Here is a 22139-nt window from a genome sequence, read left to right as displayed (position 1 = left end):
CTTCCCTCATACATAGTCCTCCATTGTTCTATCAGCCATGTTGCCCGGGGTGTGGCCGCTGTCGCATGCAAACAGCTATGGGGAGCCACAGGTGAGAGCTGAGTGCCAGGTGGGGACCAAAGTTGGACTGACTGCCTTGAAAAGGATGCAACATGTTCCCCCACCAGAGGTGCTACCCCTCCCTGACACCCCATACACTCCAAGCCGGTTAAACCAGGTGAGGGTAGCCGACGGGTCTCAAACCCTCGGTGAGATAGGGAGATGTCTATCCCAGCATGTGAAGACGGATTCTGGCGGATTGAGCGGACGAGACCAATGGAAGGTCCAACGGTCAAGAAGGCGGTCTCTGCAAGCGTCATGGAACGTGTAGAGCAGGACAAGACACAGAAGACGTCCTGGTCATCCACTGCGCCTAGTCCCATCTCCAGCTGTCTAGACTCTGTCTTGCCACTGGATCCAGATGGGAATTGGGAAGAGAGAGTGAGGCTGTCACTGCGCAACTCCCCCTCACTTAAATCCAAATCACGCGCTAGTCTCAACACCATCATTGGTGTCGAGGTCTTCATCGATGACGATGGATGAACAATAATAAAAATAAAATCAGCCACGTGCCTATCTAAGAGTTTCTTAAATATCCCTAATATATCTACATCACCCACCACTCTGGCAGGGCATCCCATGCTTCTACCACTCTCTGTGTCAGTTGAGTAGAGGACAATTCTCATTGAATCCAAACTGCCTTCCAATCTGCATTGATGAATCTTTTACACATAGCTTAACAACCTGAATGACTTGCCAGGGTCTATTAACCAGACATGAACATTTTGTCCCGTTCAGAGGAGGTCTGGTAATAAGCTGTTTGATTCTGGATGATGAGCTACATCCAATTTTTGATGAGTACTGGTGTGAACAACCATAGCAATGATCTTAGGACCACTACTCACCTTTAACAATGCCTGAACTTTTGCTGGAAGCCTCCAAATGCTTTTGCTACCAAAACCCACCATTGCCAAATGTTTTCCAAATGAAGGGATGTGAAGGAGGGATATGAGGAGCTGAAAACACCAGATTACTGGCTTAAGTCAAACTGCAGATCATCTGATCTTTTGGGCTCAAACAGGGAAACCTTCGGAAAATCCAAGAAGAACTTTTGTGAATGTCTGTCAGAAACAAACTGCCACACATTAACTTTTCAAAAGGACCGACGTTATACTTTTGCATATATCAGGAATTTGCTGTGGTGTGGTGGTTAGGATGTGATGAGCAACAAAAGTAACTTTCAACAATTACAAAGAATAAAAGATTATATAAAGTTAGGAATTAAAATACAGATATGGAATAAAATATGCATAAATATATAAATGCCGGCATTTACAATGTAAACAGCATGATAAAAAGTGGTTTGAAGTGTTCACAGTGACTGAGGTAATAGCCTGTGAATTCACTGGAAAGTTACTTGAATTCATTTCTTTTCTCCCCCTTATCTTGCAATCATTTCTCTCTCTACGGAAAATCTACTGGTGGCGGGGTGAAGATGTCTGTAACCTAAGGAGGTGCAAGGCACTCCTTCCCTCCGCTAGCCTGCCGGTCGCCCTTGGGCAAGGTGTAGCACCTGCTTAGCCCCCCGATCAGGGTCACGTGAAGCCACAGGAGCAGGTGGTGGATGGTCATATCAGCAGCTGGAGCATATCACAAGTCCTGGTTAAGTAACCACTGATAATCTCTGAAGAGTATTGATAATGGCTGGGGTCACCCGTCTTGTAAAGACACTGCCCAGAAGAAGGCAATGGCAAACCACTTCTGTAGAAAAATTTGCCAAGAACAATTTCAGTCATGAGACCATGATTGCTCACGTCATATGATACGGTACATAATGAACGAATGAAGGAGAAATCTAAGATGTGCTAATGTTGACTCAAACATTCTTGATTGCAACTGGTCTATGGATGTTCATATTGTTGTTATGTTTCGCACACCTCACTGAGAAGATGGGGCTGGTTAAACATCTGGAACCTCAACAACTTGTATTTCTTTAGCACCTCAGAGCTGCTCTGAATAAGTGAGTGGAACTCTGAGAGCTGCAAGTTGATTTAAGAAAACATATAAAATGACAAACTGCTGGTCAAAATCTCTTTTTCAATACTACCAAATAAGTCTTCTAAAACTGAAAATATTGGGAATGCCCAGCAGATCAAGGAGAGAGAGGGGATTTTATTGAAACCTATTGAATATTGAAAGGCCGAGATAGGGTGGATGTGGAGAGGATGTTTCCTATAGTGGGGGAGTCTAGGACCAGAGGGCACAGCCTCAGAAGAGAGGGACGTCCATTTCAAACAGAGATTTGGAGTAATTTCTTTAGCCCGAGAGTGGTGAATCTAAGGAACTCATTGCCACAGATGTCTGTGGAGACAAAGACATTGAATATATTTAAAGCAGAGCTTGATAGGCTCTTGATTAATAAGGGCATCAAAGATTATGAAGAGAAGGCAGGACATTGTGGCTGAGAGGGACAATAAATCAGCCATGATGGAATGGTGGAGCAGACTCAATGGGCCAAATGGCCTACTTTTGCTTCTATGTCTTATGAAACAGATTTAATGCTTGTTTTGATAAAAAGATCATCAACCTGAATTGTTAACTCTGTTTCTTGCTGTATGGATGCTGCCTGACCTGCTGAGTTTTTTCAGTACTTGCAACACACAAAGTGCTGGAGGAACTCAGCAGGTCAGATGCCATCTGTGGAGGGGAATAAACAGTCAATGTTTCAGGCTGAGACCCTTCACCAGGGTAATGGAAAGGAAGGGGAAAGAAACCTGAACAAGAAGATGAGGGAGGGGGAGGAGTTTAAGCTGGAAGGTGACAGGTGAAACCAGGTGAAAGAGAAGATGGGTGGGTCGGAGATCGGAATGAAGAAAGAAGCTGGGAGGTGATAAGCAGAAAAGGTAAACGGCTGAAGAAGATGGAACGTGATAGGAGAGGGTAGAGGGTCATGGGAGAAAAAGGAGAAGGAGTGATGGCAGAGGGAGGTTATAGGTGATAAGAGAGGAGAAGGGGAGAATAGAGAAAGAGAGAAGGGGAGTGGGGAGAAGCAGTTGTTCTGTTTTATTTCAGATATCTAGGACAGTAGAGATATATTGCATGTAGATCTCAAAAAATCCCACTACACATAGATATTAGACAAATTATTTGTTTCAGTTGTTAGAAATAACTAAATTTACTAAATTATTCTTGAGAGTTTGAAATGTGAAATGACTGAATGACAGTGATAGAAGGAGATGTTGACTCGGAAGGAATAAGACACTGTCATAAGAAATTAATGAAGAGCAAGTGAGATTGAAAACTGCAGACAAAAGGGACAGAACATTCCAAAGATAAATGCACGGGCAGATAAGAAGAGACATGAATATCCAATAGAAAATTAACACTGAAATAATTGATACCTAATGAAATGGTTAAAGCCATGGATAAACAGACAGTGCGAAATCTGCATTGATCAGTTAACAGAGTAAAAGATGAACAAAGGTAGATAGAAGGATAAGAGCAAGCAGCAATCCCTGTCCGGTTTAAAAGCCTGCATCAGACCACAGTGACACCCTTCGTTGGTCAGGGTCGACCATGGATGTTGCATCCGAGCTGTCTACGTGATATGCAAGCCAGGGCAGTAGGAAACCGAGAGCATGCAGCAGGGTCCTTCTCTCCTCATCCAAAGGAACAGCACAGACCAATGCAGTTTGGCACCAGTAGTATCGCAGGAGTCACCAGTCAGCGTTGAGCTCAACATAGGATTGCCTTAGGGACTCCAGTTCTGGAATTTTCCTCAGGGTTTACTCCCGAAGCCTTCACCATAGGTAGATATAGGTACAAGACAGCAGAGGTTTTTGATCAGAGTTTTCCTTCTCTTAAATGAGCTGCCAACCATTTCCGATGTGTCACAACCACAGATTCAGCAGCACAGCAGATACGGCAATTGCGCTCGTGAATGTGCATGTATAAGCTGATGGTGTAACTCTATTCTTTTCATCGTAGTGGTTTGTCGAGATTTGTTGTCACTTCATTTGGGTATGGCCCAAATGCGAAGCGAGAGGTACTAGTGAAGCGGGGTGATAGATGACAGACTTTAATGCGAACAGAGTTAGAGGGAAAAGAAGACAATAAGTGCTAGGCCAAACAGGGCCATTAACTAAAATTCACAAATGGTAAATGAAGCCTACACTGCGGCTGAAAGGAATAGCTAAATATAAAACGAATACTACTAGTCTTCAGAATCGGTTGACTCGACAATCCAATTTCTCAGGCAAGGCCAAATGCAAGCAGGCAGCGAAATGTTGCTGTGCTTTGTTGGAGCCTTAACAAGCACTAAAGACTAAAAGAATGGAATTAAATACCATCACAATGAAATAATAATTAGCTGAATGTGCATATTCATGAGCGCAATTGCTGTATCTACTGTGCTGTCAAATCCGTGGTTGTGACAATGAAGAGCTCCATCTGCACACAGCAACTGGTTTTAAGGCACCAGTAACCTGCCTTTACCCCTTCTCCTAAAAGTAGAAACAGTTCCACCGGGCTTAGTAGCTAAGCCACACGTGAAGGCCAGGAGCTGGACTTGAATGTCAGAGGCTATTTGGGATGTACGTCATTGGGAATATTTAATAGGTAGTGGAAGCTTATACCCACTACTAATCCCAGCTGTAACAACCTTAAGGAACCAAAGACCAATAGATATAGGAGCAGAATTAGGTTATTCAACCCATTGATTCAATTCCGCCATTCCAATATTGCTGATTGACTCTCAGCTCCATTTTCTGCCTTCTCTCTGTAACTACTGACACCCTTACTAATCAACAATCTATCAACCTCCATTTTAATTACAGTAGACCCAATACATGTTTCATTTAAATGATGTTTCAGTTTTGATATCTGCCACTTTTAATGGTAAATTCATCCTCACATTTAAATGAAATTATGTTTTTAAGATTCACCTAGAGAATTAATCATATTTCTGTGAGGCTGTCGACTCAGCATGAATAACCAAGGATATGTTTAAGTAGAGTGCAAAGCACAAGAGTGGAAAAACGTGACATGATGGAAACCAGCCTATCTTCCTTGGACTCTGTCTACAATTCTGACTGCATCAGGAAAACAGCCAACACCCACCTTGCACAGACGACCAGCCTCAAGCATAGCTTCTGCCCTGCTGATACAAGATCCACCCCCAATTCCACACCTATTACCTCGGTCACTGCACTGCATTGCACTGTTTTCTAAGATTTATTTGGTAGTATTAAAAAAGAGATTTTGATCAGCAGTTTCTCGTTTCATGTTCTCTTATTTTAACTAGCAGCTCTCAAAGTTCTACTTACTCACAGCAACTCTGAGGCGCTATATAAATGCAAGTTGTTCCAGATGAACGTCCACACATCAGTTGCAAACAAGAATGTTTCAGCCAACATTAGCACATCTTTGATTTACCCTCTGTTCTTTCGCTAATCTTCCTATTGTATGTCATGGGTGATCATGGTCTTTCTATGACCATGATTGTCCTTGGCAAGTTTTTCTGCACAAGTGGTTTGCTATTGCCACCTTTGAGACAGTGTCTTTACAAGACAGGTGACCCCAGCCATTGTCAATACTCTTCAGAGATTGCCTGCCTGACATCAGTGATTACATGACCAGGACTTGTAATATGCACCAACTGCTCGTATGATCATCCATTACCTGCTCCCACGGCTTCATGTGACCCTGATCGGGGGCTAAGCAGGTGCTGCAGCTTGCCCAAGGGTGGCCTGCAGGGTAGCGGAGGAATGGAGTGCCTTACACCTGCTTTGGTAGAGAGATCTCCACCCCGCCACCCGGCAGATACATTGGGTGGGGGGGCTGCAAGCAGGTGCTACACCTTGCCCAAGGGTGACTTGAAGGTTAGTGGAGGGAAGGAGTGTCTTAACCCTCCTTTGGTCGAAACTCAGTCACCCATAGATTTCCCTTAAGGAGAGAAAAAATTGCAAAATAAGGAGAAAAAAGAAACAAATTTGAGCAGCTTTCCAGTGAAAGCACAGGCTATTACCTCAGTCACTGCATTGTAAATACTTTAAACCACTTTTTATAATGCTGTTTACATAGTAAATACATGCTGGTATTTATGCACATTTTATTCCATATCTGTATTTTAATCTCCTGACTCAATTTTTATTCTTAATAATTGTTGAATGCTGTTATTTTTTGTTGTATGTTTGGCTAACACACCACAGCAAATTCCTAATACATGCAGCATACAGTACTGTGCAAAAGTCTTCTGAGGCCTCCGTCAGTCAGAGCTGACAATGGATATTGCGTCCTAGCTGTCTAGATTTGCAAGCCTGGGCAGTACGATATGGAGAGTGAGCTGTTGCCCTTGTAGCAAACTTCCCTTCTCCACACACTTGGTGAACCCAAAGGAACAGCAGAGACCAATACAGTTTGGTACCAGCAGTGTCACAGGAGTTGCCAGTCAACATTGAACTCAATGTAGGACTGCCTTAGGGACTCACGCTCCGGAGTTTTCACTCAGGGTACGGCCGCAAGGCAGCGGAGGTTTGAGATCAGAGACTTCCTTCTCCTAGGTGAGCTGCCAACCACGGCTAACAAGCCCCATCTGCCTGAAGCGACTGGTTTTAAGGTGCCAGTAACGCACCTTTGCCCCATCTCCTGTCAGTAGAAATGGTTCTGCTGGGCTTAGTAACTAAGCCACACCTGAAGGCCCAGAGGTGGGTCTTGGTTGTCACAGGCTATGTGTGGTGCATGCCTTTGGGAGCATTTAATAGGTAGAGGGAGCTTGTCCCCATTATCAGCCCCGGCTATAACAACCTTAAGGAACCATATACAGTGGCATGCAAAAGTTTGGGCACCCCGGTCAAAATTTCTGTTATTGTGAATAGCAAAGCGAGTAAAAGATGACCTGATTTCCAAAAGGCAGAAAGTTAAAGTTGACACATTTCTTTAATATTTTAAGCATGATTACTTTTTTATTTCCATCTTTTATAGTTTCAAAATAACAAAAAAGGAAAAGGGCCCGAAGCAAAAGTTTGGGCACCCTGCATAGTCAGTACTTAGTAACACCCCCTTTGACAAGTATCACAGCTTGTAAACGCTTTCTATAGCCAGCTAAGAGTCTTTCAATTCTTGTTCGGAGGATTTTCACCCATCCTTCCTTGCAAAAGGCTTCTAGTTCTGTGAGATTCTTGGGCTGTCTTGCATGCACTGCTCTCTTGAGTTCTATCCACAGATTTTCAATGATGTTTAGGTCGGGGGACTGTGAGGGCCATGGCAAAACCTTCAGCTTGCACCTCTTCAGCTAGTCCATTGTGGATTTTGAGGTGTGTTTAGGATCATTATCCTGTTGTAGAAGCCATCCTCTTTTCATCTTCAGCTTTTTTTTTTACAGACGGTGTGATGTTTGCTTCCAGAATTTGCTGGTATTTAATTGAATTCATTCTTCCCTCTACCAGTGAAATGTTCCCCGTGCCACTGGCTGCAACATAAGCCCAAAGTATGATCGATCCACCCCCGTGCTTAACAGTTGGAGAGGTGTTCTTTTCATGAAATTCTGCACCCTTTTTTCTCTAAACATACCTTTGCTCATTGCGGCCAAAATGTTCTATTTTAACTTCATCAGTCCACAGGACTTGTTTCCAAAATGCATCAGGCTTGTTTAGATGTTCCTTTGCAAGCTTCTGACACTGAATTTTGTGGTGAGGACACAGGAAAGGTTTTCTTCTGATGACTCTTCCATGAAGGTCATATTTGTGCAGGTGTCACTGCACAGTAGAACAGTGCACCACCACTCCAGAGTCTGCTAAATCTTCCTGAAGCTCTTTTGCAGTCAAATGAGGGTTTTGCTTTGCCTTTCTAGGAATCCTACCAGCAGTTCTCTCGGAAAGTTTTCTTGGTCTTCCAGACCTCAACTTGACCTCCACTGTTCCTGTTAACTGCCATTTCTTAATTACATTACAAACTGAGGAAATGGCGACCTGAAACGCTTTGCTATCTTCTTATAGCCTTCTCCTGCTTTGTGGGCATCATTTATTTTAATTTTCAGAGTGCTAGGCAGCTAGTTAGAGGAGCCTATGCCTGCTGATTGTTGGGACAACATTTGAGTAGTCAGGGTATTTATAAAGCTTTGAAATTTGCATCATCTGGCCTTTCCTAATGATGACTGTGAACAAGCTAATTAAGGTCTGAGACCTTGGTAAAAGTTATCTGAGAAATCTCTTGGGGTGTCCGAACTTTTGCATGGTGCTCCTTTCCTATTTTTCACTCTAAAATTGTACAAAACAAAAATAATACACTAATCTTGTTTAAAATGTTGAAAAGGATGTTTCATCTTTAACTTTATGACTTTAGATTAGATTAGATTCAACTTTATTGTCATTGTGCCGAGTACAGATACAAAGCCAATGAAATGCGATTAGCATCTGACCAGAAGTGCAAAAGAATAGTATTATTTACAGAATAACTGTGAATAATAAGTATGTGCTACAGTATACAAATACAAATATAAATATCTGACATATAAATATTTGGAGATCAGTTCAACTTCTACTCACTTAACTGTTCACAGTAACAGAAATTTTGACCAGGGGTGCCCAAACTTTTGCATGCCACTGTAGCTCAGGTGCCTAAGACTATTGCACAGTACTGTAGTAATTTGATGCATTGTACTGTACTACTGTCATTAAAAAAAACAATTTTCATGACATATGTGAGGATGATAAACCTGATTCTAATATGGGTCTCTATTGTGGACTGAGAATGGCAAGGAGGCAGGGTGAGGGGAATCATAGTTGGGAAAAGGGGAAGGGAGAGGGGAGGGAGTGAGACGCACCAGAGAGACATTCTGTAATGATCAATAAACAAATCTTAGGAATCAAATGACCTTGCCTGGTGCCTCAGGAGTGAGTGTGTCTGTACCCACGCACCTCCCACCCCTGGCACTCCTTCTCTGCCACTTGTCCCACACTCCTCCTAGGGCACTCCACCCTCACCATTCCCAAAATCCTTTGCTGCTGCCAGATTTACAAATTAGCTCTTCCAGCTATATATATGTGCTTAATACTTTACATAGTCCTGTAAATCTACATGACAAATAAATAAAGTTATTGAATGGTCCCCTAGTATGATAAGACGGATTCTTGATTTCATGTCTAGCTCATGGCCCTTATTGTCTACCTGCACTGTACTTTGTAACTGTAACACTTGTTCGGCATTGAGATTGACCACGTCAGTGAACTGTTTTAATGAATTGATCTATGTGGGTGGCATGCAAAGCACATTTTTCACTGTACCTCAATACATGCGACAATAATAAGCCAACTTAGGAGATCACTGGAAAGGTGGGCTTCTAAACAGATGGAAGTGGGTAGCTCTCTTTTGGAAATCAATAGTTTTGGATCAATGGGTAAGTAATTTGGTAATCACACCACAGTTTGGAGAACTTTTCACGACTGGGGTCCCCTCTACCTCTACTGTAGGTTAATTAAAGGGTTGCATTGTGGTAGGATCAGATGATATGAAGACAACAGAAGATAAGCTAAGGCGTAGAAGAATGAGGGGAGATTAGATACAAATATGCAAAACTATAGGCAGTATAGATAGGCTTTCCCACTGAGGGTGGGTGAGACTAGAACCAGAGGCTGTGGGTTAAGGGTGAAAGGTGAAATGTGAAATATTCAAGAGGAACATGAGGGAAAACTCAGAGGGTGGTGAGAGTGCGGTGTGAGCTACCAACAGAAGTGCTGGATGCAAGTTTGATTTCAACATTTAAGAGAAGTTTAGAAAGGTAGACAGATTGGAAGGGTATGGAGGGTGATGGTCTGGGTGCAGGTTGATGGGACTAGGCAGAATAATAGCTTGACACAGGCTAGATGGGCTGAATGGCCTGTGTCTGTGCTATAGTGTTCTATGACTAAGCTGGTGGAACCCAATTTATATTCCAAAAAAGGTAAAGGGAATAACGGGAATGGTGGGATGTTAGAGATTTGGGAAGCTTTTAAAAATGAACAGAAGGCAACTAAAAAGTGTTTAAGAAGGTAGAGATGGAATACAAAAGTAAGCTAGCCAACAATATTAAAAAGGATACCAAAAGTTTCTTCAGATACATTAAGTGGAAAGAGAAGTGAGAGTGGATATCAGACCACAGGAAAATAGTGCTGGAGAGGTAGTAATGAGGAACAAGAAAATGACAGACAATTGAATAAGTACTTTGCATCAGCCTTCACTGTGGAGGACACTAGCAGTATGGTGGAAGTTCCAGGTGTCAGGGGTCATGAAGAGTGTGAAGTTAACATTACTAGAGAAAAGGTTCTTGGGAAACTGAAAGGTCTGAAGGTAGATAAGTCACTTGGACCAGATGGTGTACATTCAGGGTTCTGAAAGAGGTGGCTGAAGAGATTGTGGAGGCTTTAGTAATGATCTTTCAAGAATTACTAGATCCTGGAATGGTTCTGGAAGACTGGAATATTGAAAATATCACTCCACTCTTCAAGAAAGGAGAGAGGCAGAAGAAAGGAATCTATAGACCAGGTAGCCTCATGTCAGTGAGTGGTAAGATGTTAGAGTCGATTATTAAGGATAAGTTCTCAGGTTACTCACAGGCACATAAAATAGGCTGTAATGGAAAAAGCTTGCCTGACAAATTTTTTGGAATAGATCGACAAAGGAGAATCGGTTCATGTTGTGTACTTGGATTTTCAGAAGGCCTTTGACAAGGTGACACACATAAGGCTACTTAACAAGTTAAGAGCCCATGGTATTATAGAAAAGTCTCTGATGGGGAAGGAAAATACGAAATTAGCAATCATTTCAAGGGGGCTAGAACATAAAAGTAAGGATGTAAAGTTGATACTTTATAAAGAACCGGTGAGGCCTCACTTGGAGTATTGTGAGCAGTTTTGGCCCCTTATCTTAGAAAGGATGTGCTGAAACTGGAGAGGGTTCAAAGGAGGTTCACAAATATGATTCCAGGATTGAATGGCTTGTCATATGAAGAGCGTTTGATGGCTCTGGGCCTATATTCATTAGAATTCAGAAGAATGAGGAGTGACCTTATTGAAACTTATCGAATGATGAAAGGCCTTGATAGAGTGGATGTGGAGAAGATGTTTCCTATGATGGGAGAATGTAAGCCCAGAGGACACCGCCTTAGAATAGAGGGGCGTCCTTTTAGAGCAGAGATGAGGAGGAATATCTTTAGCTAGAGAGTGGTGAATCTGTGGAATTCTCTGCCACAGATAGCAGTGGAGGCCAAGTCTTTATGTATATGTAAGTAAGAGGTTGATAGGTTCTTGATTGGTCATGAAGGGATACGTGGAGAAGGCAGGAGATTGGGGCTGAGAGGAAAATTGGATCAGTCATGATGAAATGGTGGAGCATAATTGATGGGCCAAATGGTCTAATGCTGCTCCTATATCTTATTGTCTTATAATGGAGAGGTAGAGAGGTAGTGATTTTGTAAAGAATTGGATAGATAAAGAGACCTTGACTCAACAAAAGATTGTTCAGGCTGATGCTTACCATTGTATCGACTGACCGTATCAAGATGTGAGCCTTGCAGCACACCCACACGTGTGTTCCAACCATTATTCAGGCACATACAGATGCAAATAGCAATGCCAGCAATTACTCCCATGAGAAAGACAATCCCAAACACCACACCTGCTATCGCTGTGCCTCTGTAAAAGAAAAAATAGTTTTCACAAGATTGAGATATAAATGGATCAATATTGCTAATTATAAATCTGGCAATTTTAATCAAAGTATTGGTGGATATTTTAATTTCGATACATTTTTACAGATTTCCTCATTGTCTAATTTGTTCAATTTATTTAAAACTAAGTAAATTTATTATCAAAGTATGTAGATACTACCTTGAGATTAATTTTCTTGCAGGCATTTACAGGAAAATAAGAAAATACATTAGAATTTGGATAGGTGGGAGCAATGTCTTATGCACCCTATACTTCATCTATCCTCCCATATACCCTATGATTCTATATCTTATGGGCTTATGTGGTCTCATGAATTTATGAAAAACTATACATAAAGACTGACAAACAACCAACTTGCAAAAGCAGACAGATTGATCAAAAATATATATAAAGTAAATTTATTATCAAAGTGTATACATGTCACCATATACAACCCTGAGAGTCATTGTCTTGCAGGTATTCACAGTAGAACAGAGAATACAGTAGAATCGATGTAAAACGACACACAAAGACTGACAAACAACCAGTGTGCAAAAGAAGATACACTGGACAAATACAACCATAAATAAATAATACCAAGAACATGAATTGTAGAGTCCTTGAAAATGAGTCTGAATCAGTTCCGAGATGTGGCTCAGCAGCCTGATGGACAAGGGGTAGTCACTGTTGCTGAACCTGGTGGTGTGGGACCTAAGCCTCCTGTACGTCCCGCCTGATGGTAGCAGTGAGAAGAGGCCATGACCTGGATATTGTGGGCCCTTATCTCCCTACATGTGACAATAATAAGCCAATTATCAGTTAAAATTTCTTATAATCTTAATGTACATGGAGGGTGCTGTACTAAATAGTCCAGAACCAAAAATTGCAGTTTTAGTTTGTTCCAAGTTATTTGATTTTGGCTGGAGCTGCAGAAGGAATACAATAATAAGAATATTCCAGCCTAAAATCAATTAAGATTCTCTCTCCTGTTTGCTGTCTCATAAATGCCTGCAAGAAAGTGTATATGTAGACATTGGGTCGGGTGACATAGTGATCTCCCACATGAGTTAATGAAAGTCACTACCTAACTCACTTGTAAATTTTGATCACATTGTGCATAACCCCACCTCCATGCGATTAAATCCATATAAAAGTCATTGCTTTCATGAGGAACCAGGGAAACTTTTCAAATCAGCACAGGCACACCTCGATGTTACATTCTTAGCCCAATGTTCTATTCGGTCTACATTCATGATCACACAACTAAACCCATCTCAAACACCACGTGTTGTGTTTGTCCTTAATGAAGACAAACTTGGCGTGGGTAAACACTAGAACATTTTATTCTGAACTGCTTCAGCTCAACACTGAGCGTGTGTGATCAGGTCACAATTGAAGCTTCTGGTTCCGGGTGAAACACTCACATTGCCTACTGGGAACTGAAGTGGTTATGAACACACATAATTCATCTTCCTTTTTTAAAGAAAACAAACACAATACTATATCTTCATAAACTATTCCTGTCAATAATCCTTTCCAACAAAGATCTATATTAACTTTAATTGAAATGAGTAAATACAGTCCTTTATCCACTTACCAACTTTCAATCAGTCTCTGTGGTGGTTTAATGATCCTTTTTGGTCTGCTATATGTTTCCACAGGTGTATTGCTTGCATTTGGTGCATTGATATTTGTGTCTTTCTGAGAACTCTGATCAACATGTTCATTTCTTTCACAGCCTTCCACTAAGATCCTATTTATTTGTCTCTGCTTTTGTTCTTACAGTGTGACCATAATTCACTCCACATGCCCCATAATGGAGCCCTGGACTGCATCCACATGATCAGTGAGTCTTTGCACAAGTTGCAACTTATTCTGTCTCAATTCACAGAGCTCCCTCTGCTGTCTGTGTATCATAGATAGCAGCTCCTGTTGGTTTGTTTTGCTCTGTTGCTGTTCTGCCTTTGGAGTCTGTGTGGTCTCCCTATCTTCCTTTTAATTTTTCAGCTTCAACTACAGAGAGGATCGTGGAGATATTTTTGATTTTCAGTCTCTAACTGGCAGTCGATGAGAGACAGATTTTGAACCAAAGCTCAATGATGTGGAAGCAAGACTGGCCACTGCTTCATCATGATCACTCTGTTCAGCACTGGCATCCTGGTATGGAGTCTACAGAAGGTGGAGTTCTTGTGCTTTTCTTACATAGCCACTCTGGAACTCTCAAGGATGCTGTTATGAGTTTCGTAAGTTCCATCAGTTAAGCATCCGAGCCCCTCCAAGACATCTGCGTGCTCTTCCATAAATGTTGAGTGGTCATCTTTAGTCTGCAAAGCCACTACGAAAACTTATTTCACTAGGTTGAGCTTTTCTCATGCACTCAGACCTACTAGTGGCTGTACTCACTTTTCTAAATCAGTATCTGTGCCTTTAGGTGCTGTCCCTTGTACTTGAAGGTCACCATACAACCCCTTTTTACTGGAACTTTCTCTCCAGTGTAGCCTGTCACTTTTAACTTCACTGGGTAAATCTTGCCCTTTACTTTGAGGGTCTTGTATTTATCCATGAATAACAGATTCACAGAACAAACTGCTCACAGTGCCCTCTGGGAACTACGCACACATAGTGGAGGAGAAGATGGGAGCGCAACGCAGTGTGCAGCGGCCATTCCAGTGATGAATATCTGTTATCTGTCAAGTAGGGTGCTGTGCACAATCCTGATTTGATGGAGACATGTGAGAGCACGGAGGAATATCTGGTGAAACTTCTGAAATGCCTGCTTCACTGCTGCTGCTACTGTGTGATCCAGAATCTCCGGAGGGGAAGGCCTGAGTCCTCGGCTTTACTTGTTGCTTGGTGGCTGGGGTGGAGTTGAAGCGCTGGGCAGAGGATGGTGCTCGGTGCTCGGTGTTGGAGGGCTAGTCAGAGGCTCGAAGTTTTCGGACGGACTCAGAGTCCGCTGTTGTTGGGTGCTTCCAATGGTGCTGCATTGGCAAGCTTGCGGTGCTGGAGGTTCATGGCAGGGAGAGTTTCTCCTTTCTACCATCTGCGTGAAAGATGGGCTATTGGGACTTTGAGACTTTTTTTTACCGTGCCCATGGTCTGCTCTTTATCAAATTACGGTATTGCTTTGCACTGTTGTAACTATATGTTTTAATTATGTGGTTTTTGTCAGTTTTAGTCTTGGTCTGTCCTGTGTTTCTGTGATATCATACTGGAGGAACATTGTATCATTTCTTAACGCATGCATTTCTAAATGACAATAAATGAGGACTGAGTGTCCTCATAATCATAATCATATCATGTATAATATTACTGATAACATCAATAATATTGTTGTTGGTAGAATCTCAGATGGCAATGAGGAGGTGTACTGGAGGGAGATAAATCAGCTGGTTGACTGATATCACAGCAACTTCATACTCAACACCAACAAGACCAAGGAATTGATTGTGGACTTCAGGAAAGGGAAGTCAGGAGCACACACCATAAGACCATAAAACATAGGAGCAGAATTAAGCCATTCAACCCATCCAGTCTGCTCCGCCATTCCATCATGGCTGATCCCGGATCCCACTCAACCCATTACACCTGCCTTCTCACCATATCCTTTGATGCCCTGTCTGATCAGGAAACTATCAACTTCTGTCTTAAATATACCCACGGGCTTGGACTCCACCACAGTCTGTGGCAGAGCATTCCACAGATTTACTACTATATGGCTAAAAAAAAAAAATTCTCCTTACCTGTGTTCTAAAAGGGCACCCCTCAATTTTGAGGGTACCCCACCAAAGGAAACATCCTCTCCGCATCCGCCCTATTTAGTCTTTCCAACATTTGGTAGGTTTCAATTAGATCCCTCCGCATTCTTCTAAATTCCAGTGAGCACAGGCCCAAAGTTGCCAAAAGCTCTCCATATGTTAACCCTTTTATTCCAGGAATCATCCTTGTGAACCTCCTCTGGACTCTCTCCAATGACAAGACATCCTTTCTGAGATATGGGACCCAAAATGTTGACAATACTCCAAGTGTGGCCTGACTAGTGTCTTATAAAGGCTCAGCATTACCTCCTTGCTTTTATATTCTATTCCCCTTGAAATAAATGTCAACATTTCACTTGTCTTCTTTACCACAGACTCAACCTGTAAATGAAGCTTCTGGGAGTCTTGCATGAGGATGCCCAAGTCCTTCTGCACCTCTGATACTTGAACCTTCTCCCCATTTAGACAATAGTCCACACTATTGTTCCCTTTACCAATATGCATTATCATACATTGAACTATTCCCAGAAACTTCAGCCAGCTCTGCTCTGCTAGAATTCTCCTCCAATCCGCCTGGGCAAGCTCTTCTCCCATGTCTCCGTAATTCCCTTTATTCCATTGCGATACTGTTACATGTGACTTAGGCTTCTTCTTTTCAAGCTGCAGTATGAATTCAATCATATTATGATCACACCAGTCCTTATCACGGGGTTAGTGGTGAGCATCTTCAAGTTCCTGGGCATCAGCATCTTAGAGGATCTAATCCAGGGCACAACATATTGATACAATCGCGAAGAAGGTACACCACCATCATCATCATCATGTGCCGCGTCACTTCATGTAGGTGATCATGGTCTCATGACCATGATTGTTCTTGGCAAATTTTTCTACAGAAGTGATTTGCCATTGCCTTCTTCTGAGCAGTGTTTTACAAGACCCCAGACATTATCAATACTCTCCAGAGACCATCCACCAGCTGCTCTCAAGGCTTCACATGACCCTGATCAGGGGCCAAGCAGGTGCTACACATGCAGGCTAGCGGAGGGAAGGAGCGATTTTCAACTCTTTTGGGAGAGACAAATCTGCATCCAAGGAGGCACACTGGGGGCTATATTTCGTTAGGAATTTGGGGAGATTCAGTATTATCACCAAAGGCTCTTACAAATTTCTATAGATGTACGGTGGATAGCTTTCAGACTGGATGCACCACAGCCTAGAGAATCAGATTCAAGTTTATTATCACCGGCATGTGTCATGAAATTTGTTAACTTAGCAGCAGCAGTCCAATGCAATACATAATATAGAAATAAATCAATCAATTACAGTATATGTATATTGGAAATTAAAAATCATGCAAACAGAAATAATGTATATTGAAAAGGTGAGGTACTGTTCACAGGTTCAATGTCCATTTAGGAATCGGATGGCAGAGGGGAAGAAGCTGTTCCTGAATTGCTGAGTGTGTGCCTTCAGGCTTCTGTATCTCCTACCTGATGGTAACAGTGAGAAAAAGGCATGCCCTGGGTCCTGGAGGTTCTTAACAATGGACACTGCCATTCTGAGGCACCATTCTTTGAAGATGTTAGGGGTACTTTGTAGGCTAGTAGCCAAGATGGAGCCGACTAAATTTACAACCTTCTGCAGCTTCTTTCGGTCTTGTACAGTACCACCACCACCCAACACCAGACAGTGATGCAGCCTGTCAGAATGCTCTCCATGGTACGTCTATACAAGTTTTTGAGTTTGAAGAGATTTGGTTTGTTTTCGGTCTAGTCCTGAGAAAACATCACTGTCGATATGAGTGCCACCAGGCGATAATCATTAAGCTCACATTATTCTTCTGAGGCACTGGTACAATTGTTGCCTTTTTGAAGTAAGTGGGAACTTCTGCCTGTAGCAGTGAGAGGTTGAAAATGTCCCTGGATACTCCTGCCAGTTGGTTGGCATAAGTTTTCAGAGCCTTACCAGGTACTCCATCGGGACCTTCCACCTTGCGAGGGTTCACTCTCTTTAAAGACAGCCTAACATCGGCCTCGAGACAGAGGCCGTCGGGTCACTAGGTGCAGCAGGACGCAGAGACAGAGGCTTCCCTGCACAGAACTGCACGAGGCTGCAGAGGGTTGTAGACTGAGCAGCTGCATCATGGGTACAAGCCTCCTCACCATCAAGGTCATCTTCCAGAGGTGCTGCCTCACAAAGGCAACATCCCTCACTAGAGGACCATCACCATCCAGTACATGCCCTTTTGTTACTACCATCAGGGACAAGCAACAGGAGCCTGGAGACCCTCACCTATTAGTTCAGGAATTTCTTCTTCCCCTCCATCATCAAATTTCTGAACACTTCACGAACACTACCTTGTTATTCCTTCTATTTACAATATTTATTTATTTTCTAAATTGTAATTTTTTTGTGTGGTGGGATGGAGATACGTCTCTACCAAAGGAGGTGTCAGGCACTCCTCCCCTCTGCTAGCTTCCAGGTCACCCTTGGGCAAGGTGTAGCACCTGCTTAGGCCCCCCCCCCTCCCACAATCAGAGTCACGTGAAGCCATGGGAGCAGGTGGTGGTTGGTCCTATGAGCAGACGGTGCAGATCACAAGTCCTGGATGCCAGGCAGACAATCTCTGAAGAGTATTGATAACGGTTGGGGTCATCCACCTTGTGAAGACACTGCTGAGAAGGCAGCAATGGCAAACCACTTCTGTAGAAAAATTTGCAAGAACAATCACAGTCATGGGACACAGCATGGCACAGAACGATCGAACAAATGAACAATTCTTCTTTTTTCCTTTGCTCTGTGATGCTGCTGCATACAATAAGCTTCACGTCATAAGTCAATGATAATAAATCTATTTCTGGTTCAGAATAAACTTGATTAATGACCCTTACTCCTACTCTCAGGGGATGAAAGGATTTGACAAATGAGATAGGAGTGAGATTTCCGCAATTTCTTAGTAAATAGATAATCTGTATTTTCTTAACTGTCATCACCTTTTAAATTCAATCTTTAAAGCTGTTTTAGTTCCTGTCAGCAATTTACAATGACTGGATTCAGTCACACATCAGCTATAAAGGCCTGATCTTAATTAGAACAGAAAGGCATTGACAGTGATAGTTTGACATTAGTAGCAGGAAAGTTGCTGGAAGGGTTGCAGACTCTCCTGCTGAAGGGGAAGGAAGTGGGTAGCGGGTATTTGGAGAAGCAATGCGCGTCTTCTGCTGCGTAAAGATTTGCAGGCGATATGAAAATAGGTCGAGGCGTAAGTAGTTTCGAGGACGTATAGAGGCGACAGAAGGACTAAAACAGATTAGGATAATAGGTAAAGAAATAGCAGACAGAATACAGTGTCGGGAAGTGTATGGTCATGTACTTTGGTAGAAGAAATGCAAAGGCTGACTATTTTCTAAATGAAGAGAAAATACAAAAAACTGAGGTGCAAAGGGACTTGGGAGTCCTTGTGCAGGATTCCCTCAAGGTTGATTTGCCAGTTGTCTGTGATGAGGAAGGTAAATGTGATGCCAGTTTCATTGTAAGAGGACTAGAATATAAAAGCAGGGATGTAATGTTGAGACTTTATAACGCACTGGTGAGGCCTCACTTGGAGTATTGTGCGCAGTTTTGGGCCCTTTATTTTAGAAAGGATGTACTGAAACTGGAGACGGTTCATGAAAATGATTCCAGGATTGAATGGCTTGTCATATGAAGAGCGTTTGATGGCTCTGGGCCTGTATTCACTGGAATTCAGAAGAATGAGGGATGACCTCATTGAAACCTATCCAATGGTAGAGCCTTGACAGAGCAGATGTGGAGAGGATGCTTCCTATGGGGGGAGAGTCTAAGACCAGATGACGCATCCTCAGGATAGAGGGGTGTCCTTTTAGAATGGAGAAGAGGAGGAATTTCTTTAGCCAGAGAGTGGTGAATCTGTGGAATTCTTTGCCGCAGGCGCTGTGGAGGCCAAGTCCTTATGTATATTTAGGACAAACATTGATAGATTCTTCATGGGTCAGGAGGTGAAGGGATATGGGGAGAAGGCAGGAGATTGGGGCTGAGAGGAACACTGGATTAGCCATTATGAAATGGCGGAATAGACTCAATGGGCCTAATTCTGCTCCTATATCGTATAAAGATATTTATCACACGTAAATCCAAAACATTCAGTGAAACGTGTCGTTTGCATCACGGACCAACACAGTCCGAGCATTTGCTGAGGGCGGCCCACAAGGCTTACCGCACTTCCAGTGCTAACATAGCCTGCCCACAATTTACTAATCCTAACCGGTACACCTTTGGAATGTGGGAGGAAACCAGATCACCTGGTGGAGACCCGAGTGGTCATTGGGAGAATGTACAAACCCTCAGCCCAAAGCATTTATTCCTCCCCATGGATGCTGCCTGACCTGCCGAGTTCCTCGTCAGGTGCTTTGCGCGTGATCCTTCAGACTTCCAGCATCTGCAGATCTCTTGTGTGTAGGACAAGTTTTGTTTGCACACAGAGTGGTGGGCGGCTGGAAGCCACTGACAGGGTGGTAATGGAGTCAGCAAAGCCAAAAAGGCTCTTCCATAGGTGCCTGAATCTGCAGAGAATGAAGGGATATGGACCATATGCAGGTGAAGGGATTTGTTTAATTAGGTATCATTAACTTAATTAGTTTACACTCAGACCCCATATTACTCTACCCCGCATAGTACAGATTGGTTACAAATGGTTATTCAGTTCTTTATTAAAATTTTAAAAAATGACAAAAATTAATTCTAAGCAACACTTAAAACTTCTCAAGAGCAGCTGTGGTTACAGTAAATATTCAATCAGCCAATGAGAGTGCCTTACATACGCTCTAAGCCACTCACAGCTAATCATGTATGATTTCACTCTCTGCCTCGCCCGCATGTGTAAACATTCTTGCTCCCTCACCTATTTATCCCATTTATTTCCACCCATAATTTCTGGAAAATGGTCTGTAACTTCCAGTGAGGGGAGTATGTCTAAGATGACTGGGCAAAGCATCAGCATAGATGTGCAACTGCAAGCGATACGGAGCTTGGAAGCTGGTCAGCATCAGGTTAATGTTGGCGCCTCTTTGAAATTTGCTACTTTGACAATCAGAACAATGATTAAAAAATGCAGACAAGATAAAAGGTTCTGCGACGACAACCTCAAAGTTATCATTAATGAAGGTGACTTGTTCAGGAAGCCATTTGCTTGAAAAAGTGGAAAATAGACTAAATATCAGACATCCCACTCTGCAAAAACCCATTTCAGGGAGGTAGCACCATCAATTTGCGGGAGACTCCCGGGAGAGGTGGGATGTCTGCGATAGAGTAGCTCCTTAGCAGCTGGCCAGTTAGTTTAAATAACGTTAGCAATGCTAATGAATGAATGACACCCGTTAAACTCACCTCAACATGTCTTTTACAGTCTTAAGCCACCATGGGCAATAGAAAAGTCACTGTTGCAAACAGCACAGCGAGCAACACTGTCATTATTTTGACCCCTATTAGGCAGGGGTACATTGTAGTGTAGTCTGGGGTGACGTACATTTTATATATTTTTTGGAACACACCGCCATGGCGCGCTCTCGCTTGCTTACTCGCTCTCGCGCTCTCTCTTGCTCGCTCTCAAAAAAATTGATTTCCGTAATATTGTACATAATTTGCGGGCATCAGGGAGCCACGATTAATATGCAGGAGACTCCCGGAAGTTCCGGGAGAGGTGGGATGTCTGAAATATAGGGGTGGATGACCAAACACTCCAAAACATGCCCCTAAGCCGGCTGATAGTACCACCACCCGCTTCCCTCCAGTGCGGCTGTGGCTGGCATGCTGAGGTACAGGTTAGGCCCATTTGTGTGTTCCTTACTCCACCAATTACTTGTATACATAAAGCAATAGATCATATATCTTGGATTTGATTTTATAAAAAAAACAGGCACATATGTCCATTTACGTAATGTTATAATGACCCCGCATAGCACTGGTTTACATCGCGCTCCACCTCCAGGGAACACGTCCGCAGCGTTTAGCGGGGTCTGAGTGCAGTGAAATATCAGAATGAAAGGTTTAATATCGCCGGCGTGTGTCATGAAATCTGCTAAACTTACGGCAGCAGTGCAATGCATTACATGATAATATAGAAAAAATAAATTACAGTAGGTATATATGTACATTAAACAGATAAATTAAAAAAGTGCAAAAACAGAAATAATAAAAAAAGCAGTCTTCATGGGTTCAATGTCCATTCAGAAATCAGATGGCAGAGGGGAAGAAGTTATTCCTGGATCGTTGAGAGTGTGCCTTCAGGCTTCTGTATCTGCTCCCTGATGGTAGCAGCGAGAAGAGGGAATGTCCTGGGGAGATGGAGACCCTTAATAATGGATGTTGCTTTTCTGAGGCACTGCGGTTTGAAGATGCCTTTGGTAGATCATGGCTAAAGGGCCTGTTTCTGTCCCATCTTTTTCTGCAATCGATGTACCATATTTTACAACCAGTAGAATAGTTGATGCATCATAAATTCTGATTGTCACTGAACGGGAGGTGGCCAAATGAGGACACTTGCAGCCAATGAACCAAAGGCAGAAATTAGGATTTGTTCAGTTTCATACTCATGTTTAATTGTCATTCAACCAACCATACATGTGTAGACAGACAAATGAAACAG

At 42.7% G+C, this 22139-nt stretch overlaps 1 protein-coding gene across 1 annotated transcript in view; it reads right to left on the bottom strand.

Moving 5' to 3' along the window:
• cyyr1 (cysteine/tyrosine-rich 1) overlaps positions 1–22139 on the bottom strand; it is a 60780-nt gene that overhangs the window by 2847 nt on the left and 35794 nt on the right. The window contains exon 3 of the mRNA XM_072262181.1: positions 11548–11705. Within this exon, the coding sequence (XP_072118282.1) occupies positions 11548–11705 (158 nt within the window). The remainder of the gene's footprint in view (positions 1–11547; positions 11706–22139) is intronic.

The sequence above is a fragment of the Mobula birostris genome, chromosome 6 (assembly GCF_030028105.1).
Source record: "Mobula birostris isolate sMobBir1 chromosome 6, sMobBir1.hap1, whole genome shotgun sequence".
Lineage (NCBI taxonomy): Eukaryota > Metazoa > Chordata > Chondrichthyes > Myliobatiformes > Myliobatidae > Mobula > Mobula birostris.
This window is presented reverse-complemented; position numbering and strand designations above follow the sequence as displayed.